Source organism: Lampetra fluviatilis, chromosome 18, assembly GCF_964198595.1.
Source record: "Lampetra fluviatilis chromosome 18, kcLamFluv1.1, whole genome shotgun sequence".
Lineage (NCBI taxonomy): Eukaryota > Metazoa > Chordata > Hyperoartia > Petromyzontiformes > Petromyzontidae > Lampetra > Lampetra fluviatilis.
In genome coordinates this window covers 4,997,521-5,017,530 of record NC_136292.1, presented here as the reverse complement: position 1 = coordinate 5,017,530, position 20,010 = coordinate 4,997,521, and the positions used below count along the sequence as shown (strand labels likewise).

Here is a 20,010-nt window from a genome sequence, read left to right as displayed (position 1 = left end):
TGGGGGGGGGGGGCTGGCCTCCCTCTTGCAGCAGGGGAGTGACCCCTCCCCCGTCCCTCCTCCAACAGGGTGGCCTGGCCTCACTCCTGCAGCAGTGGGGGGGAGGGGGGGCTGGCCTCCCTCCTGCAGCAGGTGGGGGGGGGCAGCCCCCCTCCCACTGCTGCAGGAGTGAGGTCAGGCCACCCTGTTGCAGGAGGGACGGGGGAGGGTTCACTCCCCTGCTGCAAGAGGGAGGCCAGCCCCCCCTACTGCTGCAAGAGGGAGACCAGCCCCCCCCTGCTGCAAGAGGGAGGCCAGCCCCCCCCCCCTGCTGCAGGAGTGAGGCCAGCCCCCCCCTACTGCTGCAAGAGGGAGGCCAACCCCCCTACTGCTGCAAGAGTCAGGCCAGCCGCTCCAGCATGGGAGGCCTCATGCCCCTGCTGCAAGCCGCACCCCCACGCCCACACCTCGCGCGCGCAACTTCCGTCCGCGAGTCTCCGTCATTTCCGGTGGGCGTGGTCCAACTCTCGCGGGGGAGGGGCGGGGCTGTGTGCACGAGGCTCCCCCGCGCAGTGACCTCCTCCACCACCACCACCAGCAACAACCACCTCGTCCGCCTCATCACTTGCTGCTGCCGCTGCTGTTGTTGTTGTTGTTGCTGTGCGCTGGAGAGCAGAAGAGAGGGCGGCAGAGAGATACGAGCAAGCAAGCAGCCGCACGCGCTCTGTTGTACTGTGCTCCTAGGAGCCCCGCGGCGCACACACGCGCGCGCACGCTCGGCCACCTCGGGGATTGGGGCGGTGTGGCGGCGTTGGTGGTGGGGGCGGTGGCGGTGGTGGTCAATTCAGGTCAGGGCTAGGTCAGGGCTGGGGTCAGGTGTAAGGGGGTGGTAGGTGAAGCGAGCCAGGCTGGAGGAGGTGAGGGCGACGGCCACGACGGCGGCGGCGGCGGCGATGATGATGATGGCGGACAAGACGCGAAGTGTCACCGCGGGCCCCGGCGCCAAACCCGTGCCCATGAACCTCTACGCGGCGTGGGAGGTGGACCGCGCCTCGCCCAGCTGCGTGCCCCGGTGAGCCTGGGGGTGGTGGGTACAGGGGCGAGGGGTAAGGGAGAGCAGGGGGGTGAATGGAGAGTATCGAGAAATTCGGATGAGTGACCATTGGAACCTCATTTGCCAGCAGCAAAATGTGATAATTGGGTTTTTACCGTTTAATCTGGCAACAAAACTGACACCTTTTTAACAAGGAGTCATGTTTGCATTGACCGCAATACCTGCGGTTGGAATGCAAACAAAACACACAACTCTGATAATAATATGCACTGTCAAAATAAGTTAAAAATAATATAAATAAATGAATTGCTATTATTTTATTATTATTAATTTTACCTACGTGACTTTACCAAAAAAAACTAAGAGTATGAATCCTTGCAGTCACGAAAGCTTCAAATCTAGAATATGCACTGTCCTTGAAATTGATTGGTCCACACCCGAGACAGCTTTCTTTAGAGCCCAGTTTCACATGGTGTTGGACCAGATGACGCCAAAAGGCGCAGTTTTGTTGCCAGATAAAAGGGTAAAAACCCAATTATCATATGTTATTAGGATGAGTGGCTAACGAGAGGGATAACGGGATGAGGAGGATACGATCAGGGGATATTCTGTATGGCGAGAGGGGGACGAGGGGATTACGAGAGGGGTGTGGACGATATGAGGAATTGGTGGACAAGGGATGACGTAGACTGTGGAGGGATGAGAGGAACGGTAAAGGGGTTATGATGGGACAGGTGGGAAATTGGAGCGGCGGCACGGTTGGCTACGTACGGCGCGAAAGAAGTTCTACAGACGTCAAGGGATAACGGAGGGACACGGGGACATAAAGGGGAATAGGGGTAAACATGGACAGGGGAGGGGAGTACTTTAGAGGGTTCCTATCGTACCAAAGGGGAATGGTGTGGACAGGAAGATGGAGGAGTGAAGTCCCTGGGATGGACGGACAGGGCATGTAAGCAGAGTAAAGCGATTTGGACATGGATATGACAGGTGTAAGTTGATGGTGCGGGGACAGGTGGGAATAGGGAGATGTGTGGGGATCTCGAGTAGACCTGAGGTTAATTACAATTGTGATTGTGTCGTTCGTAATGAATTTCAAGCACAAATTATAAATGTAAACAAAAGTGCTGCTCTATTTGTCATTATTCTTGACCCCAGTTCTGATATGGGGAAAGAAATTGGGATTCGGGAAATAAGGAACCCTTGGGCTGAGGTTAAGGGATTCTAGGATAAAAGTGAGACGGAGCTCGGGACATAGACCTGGGAAAACTTGTACTCGTGGACGAACACAGAGATACAAGAACGAGGAGATAAAACGGTGGGCCAAGGGGCAGACGTAGATGTGAGAATCTGAGGAGCGAGAGAGAGTTGAGGATTCTGGAAATAATGTTCTCTGGGAAGAATTTGTGGTTGGGTACCCTTGGTGAGTGACATGGAGGGACCCCGGGTACAGAGAGAAGAGGGACAAAGGGGGCCCTGTGGGGCCGAGGCATTCGGTCAGGGGCTCCACAAATCGAGGACTCGTTAAGTTATTGCGCGGCCACTTAATTGATATAGTAAAATGGCTTTTAAAAACATCTGCAAAATTATTATGATGGGCAATGCCTAACCGTTTACACGAACTCACAATTTTTTTACGTGGATTTTAGTGTATTTACTCTTGACGGGTTATACTGTGCTCATGCAATTGTTCCCTATGTTCTTATTGTAGTGTATCTGCATGCCCTCATTGTGTGCATTGTCCTGCCATGGGCAGCGTCTAGAGCTTATATCTTTTGTGTGCTGAATATGAATCAAAAGTGTGCAATGATGCATTGCATGAGGATGGGCCCCATCAATCCATGACTTGTGCTCTTGTTGCAAGGATGAATATCTCGGTGAGCAAGGAGATGAATTTTGATGGGTTTTTTTGATGTGTTCTTTTGAGATTTTTGTCTTGCAATCGTCAACATACTGTCGTTTATGCCCGAAGTAAAGTGTGCAGCTTGTTGGTGTGGTCATTGACATTTGGAATGGTTATTAATGTGGTGATGGTGCTTACCTTCGACGGGTATTGCCGGCTTTCGGGGCCACGACTGTGAGCAGAAAGGGGCCCATGCAGGAAATGTTGTACTGTACTTGTATGTTCCCATGTCTGCGGTTCCCTTGTCTTCACCAACCTGCACGCAAGGCGTTGGGGAAAACCTCCTCTTGTAGTGGATTGACAAAAAGGCTGTCAATATACACGATGGTCAGTTTAGCACGGAGGCTTTTGCGACCAATATCATCCATAAATAAGATAGATTTTTGGGGTTAGGTCACGTAAATAGCGAAAATATAAATGCGTCATCACATCTATCCCTCTATTTAAGGAACGAAACAGGAGGATGTCTTCGCAAATCTGGCTGTCGCCTGATGAAGCTGGTTGTAATTATTGGCGAAACGTCGTACTCAGATTGTAAATGTTGTGGATTTGCCCTCCAACACACCGGTGTGCTGTACTAGTAACGAATTGGCATGTTCTGTTTATGTGACAAACCTTACTAATTGGCTGTGTGGGGTGGTGGCGAGTTTAACGACACATGTATATTCATGCGATCCAACCAAAAAAACTATTATGGATACACGATGGTGATAGTGACGTTACGTGGTTGGATTTGGACTTTTTACGGTGAAATAATTGCAGTCTGATTATTTTAATCCAGCAATATAGGGAGTTCCATTATTTTGGGTGTATCCGGTATGAGTCACCTTTGATTAAAAAAAAAATTACATTACTATTCCGTATTGGTACGGACATGCTTACTGCGTTTAAGGACATTGTTGACAGCTATCTTGCAAAATAGTATACGTTTAATTTATGTACGTATGCATTCATTTGAATCTTCATTTGTTTTGTACGTGCTGTTAATGTATTAATTTAATAAGTACATTTGACAGTAATTTACCATTACTTCGTGGACATTATGAATTTGTAATTAGATGTTCTGCTTGCCTACGTTCATTATTTAAAATTTCTACTCGCTGTATATACTTCACGATGTGGCTTGCATATCTAGTACAGCAATGTGGTGTGTGTGTGGGCCCTTTTGTTTTTTTAATATATTTCACATAGGCCCTGCCTTTAACTTGTGACCATACACTTTAAGTTCCGTAATTCTGAGAGTGTATTCAAGTGGATACGATTAATAAATTGTGCAATATGTGTGGCTATGCCTCGTGCTTTGTAGTGCATTAGATGGACAGTAACAATGTGATTGCACCCTGGAGCTTGTAATTGCCACATTTCAGAATTTTTCTCTTTGCAGTACTCCGATTTTTTTGTCTGATTACAGTGCTTTATGTAGGCGCATCTATGCCCATCATTGCACGTGGCTCGAGTACATGTAACAGCCCTTGTTATTTTTGATCGATCCCCTTTATTACACGCTTTAATTTAACTCAATCTGTCTGTTGTTGTTGTCGTTGTTGTATCCTCAAATCTTGTAACTAAATTTTAACCCACTCCCCAATGTGGTATCGACTGCAAAATTGGTATACTTATGTCATACTGATGACAATACTATATTATATCATGAAAAACATATTTTTAAACATTCTTTTTTTTAAAATAAAATTCTGGGAATTGAGGGTATTTGTTCCATGGCGTTCGGGTCATCGGGCTTTATCTTACTTCCCTTCACCTGTTCAGCGCAGGTTGGTGAATGCAGGGCACAGAGACGTTGCAACGCTTCAGTTTGACACGTAGGCTTTCGCGACCAATATTGTTAATAATAAATGTGTTGTTTTGGGTGAGATCACGTGAGTGTAAAATGTGTCGCGAACCCACCACCACCCGACACAGCCAATTCTGTCAAAATCGCCCAATGATGCTGGATGTAATTACCAATGAAACGTCACAGTACAGAGATTGTGTAAACGTTGTGGATGGAGTTTTACTCTCCCAGCACACGGTAACTAATCCGGCACGTTTTGTTGGCTGTGTTGGCGGGTTAACCGACACATTAAATACGCGGAGATCTAAACACCCCCCCCCAAAAAAAAAACCTTTGTTATGGATTGAAACGCTTGTTCATTGCGTGTTGTTGAAGGTGTGGAGCACGAGTACAGTAACAACAGTGGATGTTGTAGCACAGCCTCCTGCTTGCAACATCGCCCTCCTCCCTCCTCCTCCCCGCAAGAGGCTGTTTCACGCATGGCCATTACTAATCTGAAGCCTCTCCAACCTCAATCTTGCTACGTTACGTGACATCTGATGAGACAGAGGCTTGGGGAGAGGCGCATTCCATGCGATATGTTTTTTTGCGGTGAGCAGGGTGTGTGATGCTGCAGAGATTGCTGTGCGTGTCATCTTTGAGCACAAACCCACAGAAAATGTTGGAGGTCACGCACCAACGACGTTGTTGTCGTTGCAAACTTTATAGTGCCCCAGTATTGTTAATAAGCTCTGCTTCACGGGAGCTTGTTGAAACTATAAATGGGAACATTTTTAAATAACTTCACGGAAACTTTACTTCCCTAAACATGCAATGTATAATGCAAATGTGTTTTAGTTGTACATACTGGTAAACACTAAATGTAAGACAGGAAATGTTGTGTAATGTATAATACAGCATTGTCGAGCACTTCTTGCTAACGCAGCTAAGTTAATGCACATCTTTATATTCTCAGTATTTATTCTTTACCCAAAATACCATTAAACGCATCCATAACCACATTCCATTCCTAAAAAATAAAAACATTTCTCGGCTCAACACTGACCAAGGGGTGGCATTGAATGCACTTCTCTGGAGGGATGTTTGTTTGTTTTTCAGAATCATAACATTATTTTTTTACTCGGAATCCGATGAGCTATGAAGCTCTTCTTACACATGTCCAGTTGGGGTGGGTTTTAAGCGATGGTTACTGGCTGGATATTCCGAGAAATGGTTTGGCTTCTTCCGAGAGAGAGAGAGCGAGCGCCAAGGAGTGTGGCGCAGCTAAAACGCACATTTTTTTTTACAAACCAGGGCCAGCGCATGCACGCACAACCGCGCACGTGCGCGCGACACGTTTGCTCTTCTTAATGTCGCGGATGCGTAACGGCGGGTCGGGGAGAGGGGTCTCTGTGAGGATCGCTGGGCTTTCCGCACGGCCGCTGCTGTTGCACGCCCGCCTGTCTCCGACAGAGTGAGACCGAATGAGAGAGCGATAGAGAGAGGGAAAGAAAAAATCCAGATGCTGGCCCACTTGGCTGATCATCATGCTCAGCTTGCATTTTTGAGAGAGACACACAAAGCTTGAAAGAGAATGCTGTTGTTGCTGCCTTTTCTCTGCGGTGATTTTTTTTTTACGTTCAAATGATGAGGTCCAAATTAGTTGCGTGAAATTTGGTTTCATTTCCTTTATTTGTTGAACGCGCGTTTTCGGTTTTTTTCAAAGGGTGTCTCTTAAAATATTCGGTCCTTCTGCTTGGATTACTGTTGTTGTGGTCATTCTCAGCTGTGCATATGGGGCTGTATGGTTGTATCTATTTGATTGCCTGAAGCACAGACTATAGATAAAACCAGAACAGACCAGTTCCTTTGTGCGGCTGTTCGTACATTTTCATTGGCCAGGTGTCTCGGATGGTTTTTAGCACTCAAGTCCGTATCCGATACAAACTCGGCGACCCGCGTTAGATTCCCACTTACGGCCAACACCAGTGACGAGTATATCAACCAGTCCTGGGCGGTGTGTAATCAACGTCGCCACTGGAAAGACAAAAGCGGCCGGGCGTGGTGTTGTCCACCCACCCCCTCGTGTGCCGTGCCAGCCTTCATAGGTGTTCGCTAACAGCACTTGCCCCTACAGTCTGTTCAGGCTTTACGGGGTATCTTTGTCTTTGTGTATCCGATGAGCTGCAGTCCATGTTCATGTTATTACCGCATCTATTATTGATCATTTAATCCCATTGTTCTATATTGAGTCAAAGTGTGTGACATTGAAATGTGATTAGGGTTCATGAGCACCAATTAATGGGCAACATTAATTCTTAAAATAAAATTTAGTGTTGTACGAAATATTTGCAGGTTAAGTTATTTCTGGCACCATGTAAAGGCCATTTATACTAATTACAGTTGTATTTAGGTCACAATATGGTACTGATTAATGTATAGATTAAGTTACTGTTATATTTTTGTATTTCGCACCTCTGATTAGTCTACGTACGGTGCAAACGAGGTTCAATATATATACATTTGTTTTCCAAGCAGCAGATTGATTAGAAATGCAAACCTTTATCTTTCTGATGTGCTGCATTTAACGTGCTGTAGCTTTCACAAGGACTATTTAAGAGTGATTTGCTCGTATTAAATTGTTTACAATCGCATTACGTGAGTATAGATCTGTTACACGCGATTCAGTACTGCAATTCGTCGAGATCCCACAATCACATTGAGAGAATGAGGGGCCACTTGGATTGGGAACAAAAACTGGAGGAATCGTATTGTCTTCAGAAAAGCAACCAGGTTTGAGCAGGACACATTGCAGGGAAGGGATGATGACAGATGGACAATACGAGTGATGGAGCGACAGCCGACGAAACGATTTCACCTGTAAGGATGACCGTAGCAGTGATGGCGGCTATGAGATTAGCCCAATGCGAAAGTGAGATGGATCGTATCATTGCAGGATCGTCAGGAATGGTGACGGCTTGGGGAGGCATTCATCAAGCGTTGGATAGACGCCGGTAGATGGTGGTGATTGTGGTGATTACGTGGCATTTGTATGCATAGTTATACTCAAATGGCGTTTTTCAGCAGAAAACAAATGTAGATTTGAGTGGTTAAGTGTTCTTGTTATTATTTGTTTCTCATACTGTACCAATATATTTTTGTTACGTAATGTATTCCTTAAAAAAAGTCCCGTAGCATTTCAATTTGTGTGCATGAATATACCTGTGCTGTTCATTGCTGTTTTCTTTTCTTGATGTTTGTTGTTTTACATATTTTCTTAGAACTCGTCAGGTGTGCATGTTCATAGAATGTAATACACATCACTGCATGTGTCTTATTTTTATTGCTTTTGTTATAATACGCTATTTTTGGTCACCGAAATTTAATTCAATGGCCTTGGGTTTAGAATATTGTATATTGGGAAATGAAAAATATGTATATGTGTGCACTATGTCTACAATAAATTATTTACCATTGTTGTAGAGGGAGCATTTTTCAGCTGCGTGCTCTTATTTAAATTACATGAGAAATTCTGAAATAACAGGCTTATCCTGTAAATGCCAGATGCCATGTTTGAATTCCAATACATAGTCATTCCAGTGGTGCAGATTTAATGGAGGCTTTATATCGGAGAGATCCAGTGATTTTCTTACGTGGTCGAGTATAATTGAATGCGTTGCTTCAGGGTTGAATCTTGTTGTGATTTATATTCTCTGTAAAAATGAAAAATGTTGGCACTAAAAGAGGTGGTGCGGAGTGTGGCTTCCCATTAACGTAACTTCTCTCTACCTCTAACAAAGGACGCACTGCTACCCTTTGACAGTATGACCTGCAAATTAATTCTCGTTACACGGAGGGACACTGCAGAACTGTCCTTAAAGATTTGATGCATATAATTGGCCGCATGATTCGTTAAAAAGTGTTTGCCGTGAGATTTTTGTTGGCTTTGCATAAACTAACACGAGAATTACAGTAATTTTCAGCCCATTGCCATTCCACTGCTGCATGAAGGCCTCCCTATGGCCTCGTTTGCCATTGGGATTCTTGGCGCATACTTCACCTCCCTGGTCGGGGCGGGTTGGACTGTTTGGACATCATAACCCTGACTCAAACTCAGGTCACTGGGTGCATAACGCAGCACATTACCACGACGGCATGGTCCCCCCCTACACAAGAACACTGATATAAATAATAAACATGACCAATCAATTGATGAAATCCTCATCGTGTAATTGGAGGAGAGACTTGCGGTCATTAATTTCTGATATCGCCCAACGCTGGTTAATATATTTTTTTATTAACGTAATTGGAAAAGATAATTACTGTGGTTGGTCACCTCGTGTGTATATTAAATATCTTAATTTGCATACTATGAAATAGTGCGTTGTGCAAGCCTCTGCAATTTTGTAATTGAATGTGAAGACGAGACGTGAGTTTAGAGACTGGGTAATATTACAGAGACAATTAGTTCCAGCGCACCAACAGACCCACATGTTCCAGCCTCGTAACATTGTATAGGTAAGCAACAAAACAAGATGGCACTGGGCCAATGCTTCATTCCGAGAACAGTTGCTTCATTTTAATGCATGTGTTGGTTATTAGGAGATCACGGTGGCCGTGCTGTCGGTCTGAGCACCTTGTGCATTTTTAAAGAGGCGTAGTCAACTGGAGCTGTTTGCTAAATGAGTTTGGCTTGTCCTCAATGAAATCCGTTCGAATACAAATCAGACTGGGCTTTGATGTGATGACGGTAATAGTGTTGTTTTTGATATGTTTGACAGCTGGTTGTGAATTCGTATCAATTTTTTTTACGCCACCCATGCTTTCTTAATTTAGCATTTTCTAAATTTATTTTGCACATTATTTTTGTTGCGTAAGATTGTGGTGCTGTATGCCTGATTTGCAAACATGTTGATACGTTTAATAGCCAACTGTATGTGCAATTCATTACCAGTTGTTTTGAAACTGCAGTCTTGTTATATAATGACATTTGGTAATCTGGTGCAGTCTCACTCATGCTGGCCAGTGTGTCATTTATTTATTCCGATTAAGCAAGTGTTACATCTCCAATTGGCTAAATTAAAGCCTTTCATACGTTGAAAGAAATTTCATTGATTTTGACCAACTTAACAGAACTACATTGATGTCACTGTTTTATCTTAATTTAATATCTTGTTAGACGCCTGAGACGATTTGAAAACACAAAACGCAGTGCATTGTGATTAGATGACCTTGCGCATTTTCTTCGAGAAGGGATATATCTGCAGGGTTTATTTTTTTTGGCAAAATCTAGTTTTGATACGGAGAGAAATCTCTTTCCTGAGTTGCACGAGGCTTTTTATAAGCGGTACTGTGTCCAAAACAGGGCGGAGAACGGGAGATGATGTATTGTTCCCACCAGACTGCTCAAGGCCGTGTTTCATGACCCGTGGCAAAGTGGGAAGCACGAAATGCATTTTCTCTCAGCTGAAACACCCTATTCAAAAGTGTCCCGTTACGTCGTAATGCACACTTGTGACTTTTGTTTCTGGTGGCGTTGACGTCAGTCGGTAGCCGTTAGTGTGAATGGAAAGGGACTGGTCCTTCGAAAATATATTTTGAGCTTTTTTTAAAAGGACATTCAAGGCACATGTCGTTCAATATGGAATCTGTTTCCAGAGATATAATAAGATTACTTTTGACGTGTTTTTGTTCATCATTGACGTATAGAATTCAAAACGTGCTGGTTTTGTCAAACATGTTGTGAATGCCTTACTGTTACGAGGCAGTTTATGGCCCAATGCAAAGCATTCAAGTGTGTGTTTTTTTTAGCAACTGAGTAAATCGTGCCAAATATCATGGAGCGGTTGTGGTTTCTCTATTTCACATCATTAAAATCCATTCCATTCATTAAATCAACTATATGCTTCACTGGGCAAAACATTATCTTAAGAGCAATTTTTTGTTATCATAGGGTAATTTGTAATGACTGGATATATGTTTTATGTGGAATGCAAACAGGACAATAAATATATAGCTTTTCACGTACTGCTTTGAAATTGATAATACATTATATTCTTGGTTCTTTCGGTAAAGTCACGTAGAAGGGAAATAATAAAATAATATAAATATAAAACAAGATATTTATAATATATTTATATTACTTTATTATTTCCTTCTACGTGACTTTATCGAAAGAACCAAGAATATGAATCCCTGCAGTCACAAAAGCTTTAAATGATGATACATTGTTTATATGACTGCGTAAATTTATATTTAGCATTGAGAATTGCATTAAAATCCATTGATGTCGGAGTGTTATTCGGTAGTGTTTCTGCCACAGCTACCGTTTGTGTATAAAATGTGTTGTAGAGCCTTAAATGTCTGCCAGCAATGGACATCGAAGCTATCAGGTTGGTACATAATGAAAAGCACTACCTACCAGTCTGCCGCAAAGGTCGAAATTGGATTTTGAACCACAAAACCTTGGGTGTTGTGGTAACTGATCACTTTGCGTCTGCATTTATCCTGCCGCGCACAGCTGTCCTATATTTCATTTCAGAAGCACCACTCAAATATGCTGTTTCTGCCAAAGGCACCTCTGAGAACACAATCGCCACGGGCAGCTAAATTGTGAATTTTTTTTGTTTCTAACAGGCTATTCATTTTTTAAAAAGACGTTAATATCTGCAATTCGTCAATTTTGTTCGGGTTAACGTAGTGTAAAGGGATATGAGATGTGATGAAGAGAGCAAAATAAAAAATTTGAGAAACTCTGTGCTTGTTGGGTATGCCCATGGCACATTGGCGGTCAATTTGATGGCCTCAGTTTTACCCCATATTTTGGGCTACCAAACCAGTACGTATTGCATTCAGCGGTACATTATATGATATATCCAAATCACTGCGCTCTATGCAACCCGCCTTTAAATCCCGCGGGCAATTTGTAATGGTATACCCGCAGCCTTACCCCGAGCTGAACTGCATGTGTCCGCAGCTAACCGTCGCAGAAATATTGTCAGGTTGTTTAGGTGGTGGGCACAGCTGAAGAGCTTTTTTCGAGGTGGAACTCGTGACTATATCTGCGGAGCAATATATTGCCTAGGGCGTCGAATCGTAGGTCGATTGGAGCTCTGGTGGGCAGTGGGTCTTCCTGCAGGGAGGGGGGAACCCATCACACTAAATGAACTCTGGCAGCCACATCCCTGCGCGATTCCATGAACGTCTGGGAAAAAAAACCACTCATGGCTGTAGAGGAATATGGCTGTGGGACATCGGGGGTCAGTGGGGAGTCACAATCCATCGTGGGGAATGGTATTGCAGGTCATAGTTCAAGAGCAGACATTGCGCTCCATTAAGAATGTATGTATACATGGCAAATTGTACTGCACAAGTCCTTAAAATTGGATTTTTTTAAATAAACAAACCAAATATTAGACGTTTCATTGTTTTCCTGTCATCTGGTAATGTTGGTGTTGGAGTTTTTTCACAATATAAAAACACTAAGCTTTAAATCCTTGAAATGTCTTTTGCTAAATAATTACACTTTCTAGTATGTATATTATGTTTGTAATTTGATAACCCAAAGCAGGGCTTTCTTATAAGATTGTGAATTCTGCCCAACAAGACAGTTGTTGTTTTTACAGTAATCTAATCTTATATGCATTATTTTTTAATGGATTTCCTTTGCGTATATATATTTTTATAGCTGTGCTGTTCCTTTGGAGTGCTGTTAACACAGTTGCCGATATAAATGCCATTGTTTTTCTGTCATTATAATCAAATGATCTGCATTCATTTTGAAAATGTTATTATTTGGTTCTTTCGGTTAAGTCACGTCTAAAGATAAAATAATAAATTAAATTAAATAATAGAATACGACGTTTCGATTGCAACACAAGCAATCATCATCAGGTATAATGAAATAGCGACATAAAATCTAACCAGAAAACTATAGACAGACATATTAGCAGACAGATATCACCAAGATACATAGCGGGAGCAACACAGGTAACAGAGAGGGGTGATCGTCTCTGTGGGGTGGCCGTAAATAGACAGAGGGGGGGGCGGAGGCAGAGAGAAGGAAGGGGGGTTAGAGAAAAAATTAGCATATCAATGAGTGGTCAACAGACGTGGTGCTGCACGGCAAGTAAGCCTGAAAATCAGGAGGACACACTAAAATTAAATAACCTAGTAAAATATCGAAATGTAATGTAATACAACACAGAGGGTCGGTCAACACACAATTAACGCATAGCCTGGTTGATTACGTATTTCAAAGATTGCTAAGTTAGAATTTAGGTGTGAACATTCTAAAGAGGACACAGGCAGAGAAAACAAGTCGCCAGAGAGAGAGAAAAAAGGATAAGCTTAAAACTTCCCCGTAGAAGTTCACACCTAAATTCTAACTTAGCAATCTTTGAAATACGTAATCAACCAGGCTATGCGTTAATTGTGTGTTGACCGACCCTCTGTGTTGTATTACATTACATTTCGATATTTTACTAGGTTATTTAATTTTAGTGTGTCCTCCTGATTTTCAGGCTTACTTGCCGTGCAAGTTGATATGCTAATTTTTTCTCTAACCCCCCTTCCTTCTCTCTGCCTCCGCCCCCCCCTCTGTCTATTTACGGCCACCCCACAGAGACGATCACCCCTCTCTGTTACCTGTGTTGCTCCCGCTATGTATCTTGGTGATATCTGTCTGCTAATATGTCTGTCTATAGTTTTCTGGTTAGATTTTATGTCGCTATTTCATTATACCTGATGATGATTGCTTGTGTTGCAATCGAAACGTCGTATTCTATTATTTAATTTAATTTATTATTTTATCTTTAGACGTGACTTAACCGAAAGAACCAAATAATAATTCCTGCAGTCACGAAAGTTCTAAAATTAAGATTGAACCACTTCTACGGGGAAGTTTTAAGCTTATCCCTTTTTCTCTCTCTCTGGCGACTTGTTTTCTCTGCCTGTGTCCTCTTTAGAATGTTCACACCTAAATTCTAACTTAGCAATCTTTGAAATACGTAATCAACCAGGCTATGCGTTAATTGTGTGTTGACCGACCCTCTGTGTTGTATTACATTACATTTCGATATTTTACTAGGTTATTTAATTTTAGTGTGTCCTCCTGATTTTCAGGCTTACTTGCCGTGCAGCACCACGTCTGTTGACCACTCATTGATATGCTAATTTTTTCTCTAACCCCCCTTCCTTCTCTCTGCCTCCGCCCCCCCCCTCTGTCTATTTAAGGCCACCCCACAGAGACGATCACCCCTCTCTGTTACCTGTGTTGCTCCCGCTATGTATCTTGGTGATATCTGTCTGCTAATATGTCTGTCTATAGTTTTCTGGTTAGATTTTATGTCGCTATTTCATTATACCTGATGATGATTGCTTGTGTTGCAATCGAAACGTCGTATTCTATTATTTAATTTAATTTATTATTTTATCTTTAGACGTGACTTAACCGAAAGAACGAAATAATAATTCCTGCAGTCACGAAAGTTCTAAAATTAAGTTTGAAAATGTTGTTTTCTATCCGTATGTTAAAAATAATTATTTGCAACAAGCCTTGATAAATGATGGCATTCGTCACGCTGGTGAAGAGGATTCGTTTTACTGGAGCCATGCATTATTTTTCGTAACAATGGCCGTGAAACATTGAATAGAATATGCAGTGTGCATTCGCATTCTACTGGCGGTGTGTCCTCTCGCACGCTCGGTGACAATAATAATTATAAAAATTCCACAGTATGGGTATTAATTTATTTTGCTGAATGAGTTGTGAGATAAGTGTGGTGGCTGGGGCTTGCACATCTGAGCCTGTCTAAGCTCGGCACGTGTGATGGCTGCAGACTGCCTTATCGCCTCCGGCCACAGACTTCCTTCTGGCATCCCGAAGCTGCGCTGTAAATGAGTGCAGAGCATTGCCCCTGGAACGCCCGTTGAAATTGTGTTTGTGAGAGTGCCCCGATAGTGCAGTAAATACTTTGTTTTCTTCAAGAGAAAACGTGGAAATGGGGCAAAGCATGCGACTGCTGTTTGTGCACTAATGCCAGTAAATGAAACGTGCTGTTGTCTGCATTCCTGCTTGGTGACAACTGACACTCATTCTCAGCTGCTGGCTAAATCCTGCTAGTAGAATCTGTTTGTTTTGGAGGGGGGGGGGCTTGGCAGTAACCGTGGCTACTTAGGTTGGGGGGGGGAACCAGACTGTTAAAGCGTGTGCCACATTATTTTGTAACGCGTTACATTGAATCGCCTGGCTTGACACGGTAATTGCCAGCGCGAGAGACCAATGCTTATACAGCACTTGTTTTAATGTTGTCGGCAAACACAATGACGATTGTCTTTGATATATATACACTTGTATAGTGTGTACCGTGTACATGTACAGCCCTTTATCAGTCCACTTCTGGAAGAGGGGGCCTCCTCACACTGTGGGGTTGTGGGGGTTATTTGACCATACTTTGCTCACGGTTCTATACCATATTGGAGGTATTGTGTAATTTAATGCATCTATTTAATGTGACAGGGTGGCTCAACAGCGAAATGCCCGCAAGTACGCTTGATGCGTGCATGGAATATTTCGAGTCGCGTTCCCCTTGGTCGGGTCTTTGCTTGGTGGGGAGGGGTGGGGGGCGGATATTGTTTTTTGGGATGGACACTGTATTGTGATCCACTTCTATAATCCAGTAATTTCTGTTGGATTTGCCATCGCGGTAATGGGCTTTGGTCACATTGTGCCGGATGTACGTTTTGTCAATCCAATGTCACGACATTCAAGCGCGCCGAGGGTACGTGCCGTCAATGCCTTTGGCGGCTGGCGGCGTGTTAGTGGTGGCAATGGAGCGAGGACGGGCTTCTCTTTGGAAATAAAGAGCGGGACAATCAACTAAAAATGCTCTCGCAATTTACCACAGCGAGACAGGAGGAGGCAGCCCGGCCTGCTTTGCATTCACAAAACACGATGCGGCAGACTCGGCGGTGATCGTTCAGAGAGCTATCGAACACGGTTTGCCACGTTGTTTCAGTGGCCAAAGAAAGTGACTGCCCAAAGGCATTATTGATTGTAAAAAAAATGTTAGCTGTCTGTTCAAGTGAGATAATTAGAGAATTATTTACGAACTGAACTTGTTTAGTTGGAACACCATTGTAGATTCGGACGGAAAATCTTAAGGTCCGCTTTTATCAAAGCGACTGTTTTGTTCAAATTAAAGGTTCTGAACGACACAAATACATTGCGTAATTGTAGGCCGAGAGACAAAACACTGTTTTGGGAATAAAAAAGGGCCTGTTATAAATTTCAATTCTATGCAGCGATTTAATATATCTTTCTGCGTAACAATTCCCTTGTTTGCATGTTGGTAATTTGAAGTTATTGCACTTAATTTGTAGAGAGCAAAATATTGCACGCGTAAAGCATATGCTTGTTTTACAAATCAAGAATATCTCCTTCATTTATCTACTGTGATTAATTTCTACATTTTGAAAGCTGTGTTGGTATACCAGTGCACTTTGCTAATCTGATGTCTTTCCCATGTGTGGTCAACATGTCAGGCTGTGCAGCCTCACGCTGAAAAAGCTCATCGTCCTGAAAGAACTGGACAAAGACCTCAACTCCGTCGTCATAGCTGTCAAAATGCAGGTTTGTAGCACCTGAGCGACGGCCAATAGATTGTGTAAAGTCGTCTGAGGCAGTGGTTCTCAACCTTTTTTAGGCTCCTGTATCTCCCCCCCCCCCTTGTTGAATTTCGTTTCAACCACGTACCACCTTGCCTGACCCGACATGGTTCTAAAACATAAATGTGTGAATAATGAACATCAATATTTTAACACAATTGTCAATTTTGTGAGGTATCCCGGTTAGCTAGTAACAGCAAGCATAAATAAAATAAAAATCAACGGACGCACTGCATGCATGACGCAATTTGTTCGCGCTCGCTGGTTACTCTTGAAGACCACGTTGTTTACGATCAACGAATTTAGAAAGGTATTCTATGTCGGTCTAGGTTACCATATGGAGTAAATTTTTATCGTAGTTATTTTATCTTGCCAGATTCATATACGAGTATTCACCAATGACTCTCATGTATGATATCATTTCACACATTTATGAATCGCCTTTCCGTACCCCCTGGGACATTGCCACGTACCTCCAGGGGCCCGCGTACCCCCAGTAGAGAACCACTGTTCTAATGGATCGAACAACAACTAAATCATCTTTGCAAATGATGAATGACACCTGCCATGCCAATTTCCATGTCATTTGTATAGAGGATTGACCTTTTTAACATTTTTGCCAACGATGTTTATTCTAAATGCTCATGACATTCCCAGAAAATATATTTAGCAAATTGTTTTTCCAGCAGTGACGAGAGTTTTCTGTACATACGTGTGGTTTTGTTTTTACTGGCCTGCAGGACACTATATATTCTACAATGTGATCGTAACATGTATTACAATACCATTTGGCTTCCTATTTAAATAAAAACGACCAAACAGTGGGTTTAATTATTTTCCAGAGATAAAGAGGCAGTCCGTCATAGGCACAGGAAGAAAAGGAAGATATTTAGTATGAACTTGAACCGGAGCAGGGTTTTGCCAGCGTTAATGGCGAGTTGAAGGGAGTTCCAGACAATGGGGGTGATGAAGAGAGGATGCGACCGCCCACTGAGCCAAGATTGACTGGGGTCTTCAACAAAAAAGCTTTTGTGGCTGGAGTGGAGAGTGCGGGCAAGAATAGACTGAGATGAGGGGGAGAGGTATGCAGAGGCGAGTGCACGGAGGTTCTTGAAAAAGGTGAGATCCTGAGTGATGGACATGGTGTTTGAGATGATGAGGTTGATAGCTTGACCGTTGTTAGTGAGTAGTATACGGTATTAATTTAGAGCGGTCCGTGGATTCCATGAGCGGCTTGAAGGTGTTTGAGGTGGAATGAGAGGGCTCGTCAACATTGACATTGCAATCATCAGTAATGATGAATGGAGACGTTTGACTTTGGTAGACAACAAGGAGCTTGGGGATTGGAATCAAGTGGGAGGTGAAGGGATGCGTGCTTAAAAAGAGTTGACATTTTAGAAATTATACAGTCTGGTTTAGAGCCGACACCAATTTTCGCCACCCCCCGCCAGCCAGAGGAACGAGCCACTCACTGACGTGCAGCCGTGGGGGACAAGCTTGAGAGTGAGTCAAGCTCGGAGGGTGTGCCAAGGCTTAGGTGAGACAGAGAATGTCAACATGTGCCCCTTCTGCAGGAGATTGTCAACGTTGTGGCTTTGGATATGCGGCCCTGGTTTTGTTTTGGTTGTGGCACTGTCTGCTTTGTACAACAGATCAGAAATGCTCTGATTGTGTTATTAATGTTTCCCAACAGGGTTCCAAGCGTGTATTGCGATCAAATGAAATTCCACTGCCACCAAATGAGACTGATCTGCAGCTGTCTTTCTCACTTCAGGTATGCGCTGTTCTTCTGTAACTGTGCACAGCAAGCGTGTGTGCTATTTAAATAAGCTGCAAATGTTTGGAACTAAAGTGTTTTTTGTACGTGCTTATGTGTGTGTCTTAGAAACCACCGTTTCACTGGATTTTTGGTTATAGCACGTAAATTTGTCCTTGTGGACATGACAGACCACAGATAGGATGGAAATTGTAGGTGGCGAGTGTAGTGTCCTCGACGCATGCGTTTGTGCAGCCACTTGTAATCCAAGTACAATTAATGCCGGTGTAAAAAAGGAATGAAACAGGAGGATGTCCACAAATTTGGCTGCCGCCTGATGATGGTGGTTGTAATTACTGGCGAAACGTTGTACTCTGTAAATGTTGTTTGTGGATTTACTCTCCAACCCACTGGTGTGCTGTACGAGTAATGGATTGGCATGCTCTGTTTACTTGACAAACCTTACTAATTGTCTCTGTAGGGTGGTGGTGGATTTAACGACACATTTATATTTACGCGATCTAACCAAAAAAAAACCTGTATTGTGGACGGTTAATACCGTGTGGGCTGTGTTATTGAGTATTTCCTCTCTCAAGCTTTTGCCATGCACTGCTACGGGTGTCTCGAGGAGTAGCCGGATGCGGTGGTATGTGCATCGGTAATCCAGATGGTTGGACGTGTATGTTGCGGACTCGCGAAGATGCGCTCGTAGTGGCAGCGCGGCGAAAGCATTCGAGAAGAAATGCTCACCGTGCAGCCCAACCCAGAAAACTGCACTCGGATGAACTGTGGTTTTCAGTTAATATAATTAACATTACGGCTATGTATTTTACTAAGTGGTATTACTTAAAGGGTAGAGTTATTACACTTGTACACTTGTTTTGCAGCTCTGTATTGTGAAATCCTTTTTGTTTTTTGCTGTTGTTGCATTGCTCTGTTAAGATATTTTTCTAATAACCCAACTGGTAATGGATATCCATTGTAATTTATATGACGACATTAACCTGCCCCCACGCCCCCCCCCCTTCTCTGATTGGCCCATAAGTGACGATATCACATTTATCCCTTTATTTAAAACTGAAACATGAGGATGATTTCTCCACAACTCTGGCTGTCACCTGATAATGCTGGTTGTTGTAATTACCGGTGAAACGTCTTACTCGAAATGTAAATGTTGTGGGTTTACTCTCCCATCACACCGTTGTGCTGTACTAGTAACGAATTAGCACGTTCTGTTCACGTGACAAACCTTTCTAATTGGCTGTGTCGGGTGGGTGGTGGCGGGTTTAACGACACATTAATATTTACGCGATCTAACCCAAAAACCTCGTTTAATTACGTGTTGTATATTTTTTTTACAGTACCCCCACTTTTTAAAGCGCGAGGGGAACAAACTGCAAGTTATGTTGCAGAGGCGGAAACGATACAAAAACCGAACTATTCTTGGATACAAGACGCTTGCAGTCGGGGTCATTAACATGTCAGAGGTAAAGTGCTGTGATGAATTATGAAGCTTTTTGTATTAATAATGCAGAGGTCTTATCGTGTAGTATTTATGTGCAGGAGATATGCCAAAGAATCTGGGAATGAATAGATAAAACAGCTAAATTAGTTTAACACGTAATTAGATTAAAATGTTATTTACATTTATAACAATTACAAAAAACGTATTATAAATTAATGGGCAGTAGCAGCAATATTGAGACGAGTGGGATTTGTTTTATGTAGCCTAAATTCTTCATGCTGTGTGGATTCATAATGAACGTTTCATGGCCATGCCAGGATTTTTAAAGTGAAGGCACAAAAGGGGTGAGTGGCTCTAATGTGCCGCAATCATTCTTAGCATTGTGTTTGGTCATCCCGTGCTGTAGATTCTTTCC

The 20,010-nt window shown here is 43.1% G+C and overlaps 1 protein-coding gene across 3 annotated transcripts in view; it reads left to right on the top strand.

Moving 5' to 3' along the window:
- Positions 1 to 507: 507 nt before the first annotated feature.
- The window catches only part of LOC144937121 (phosphofurin acidic cluster sorting protein 2-like), a 44,972-nt gene continuing 25,469 nt past the window's right edge, over positions 508 to 20,010 (top strand). For all 3 annotated transcript variants that reach the window (XM_078864408.1, XM_078864407.1, XM_078864409.1), the window contains exons 1-4: positions 508 to 1,051; positions 16,252 to 16,339; positions 18,068 to 18,148; positions 19,492 to 19,617. In XM_078864408.1, the coding sequence (XP_078720534.1) occupies positions 933 to 1,051; positions 16,252 to 16,339; positions 18,068 to 18,148; positions 19,492 to 19,617 (414 nt within the window). In that variant the 5' untranslated portion in view covers positions 508 to 932. The remainder of the gene's footprint in view (positions 1,052 to 16,251; positions 16,340 to 18,067; positions 18,149 to 19,491; positions 19,618 to 20,010) is intronic.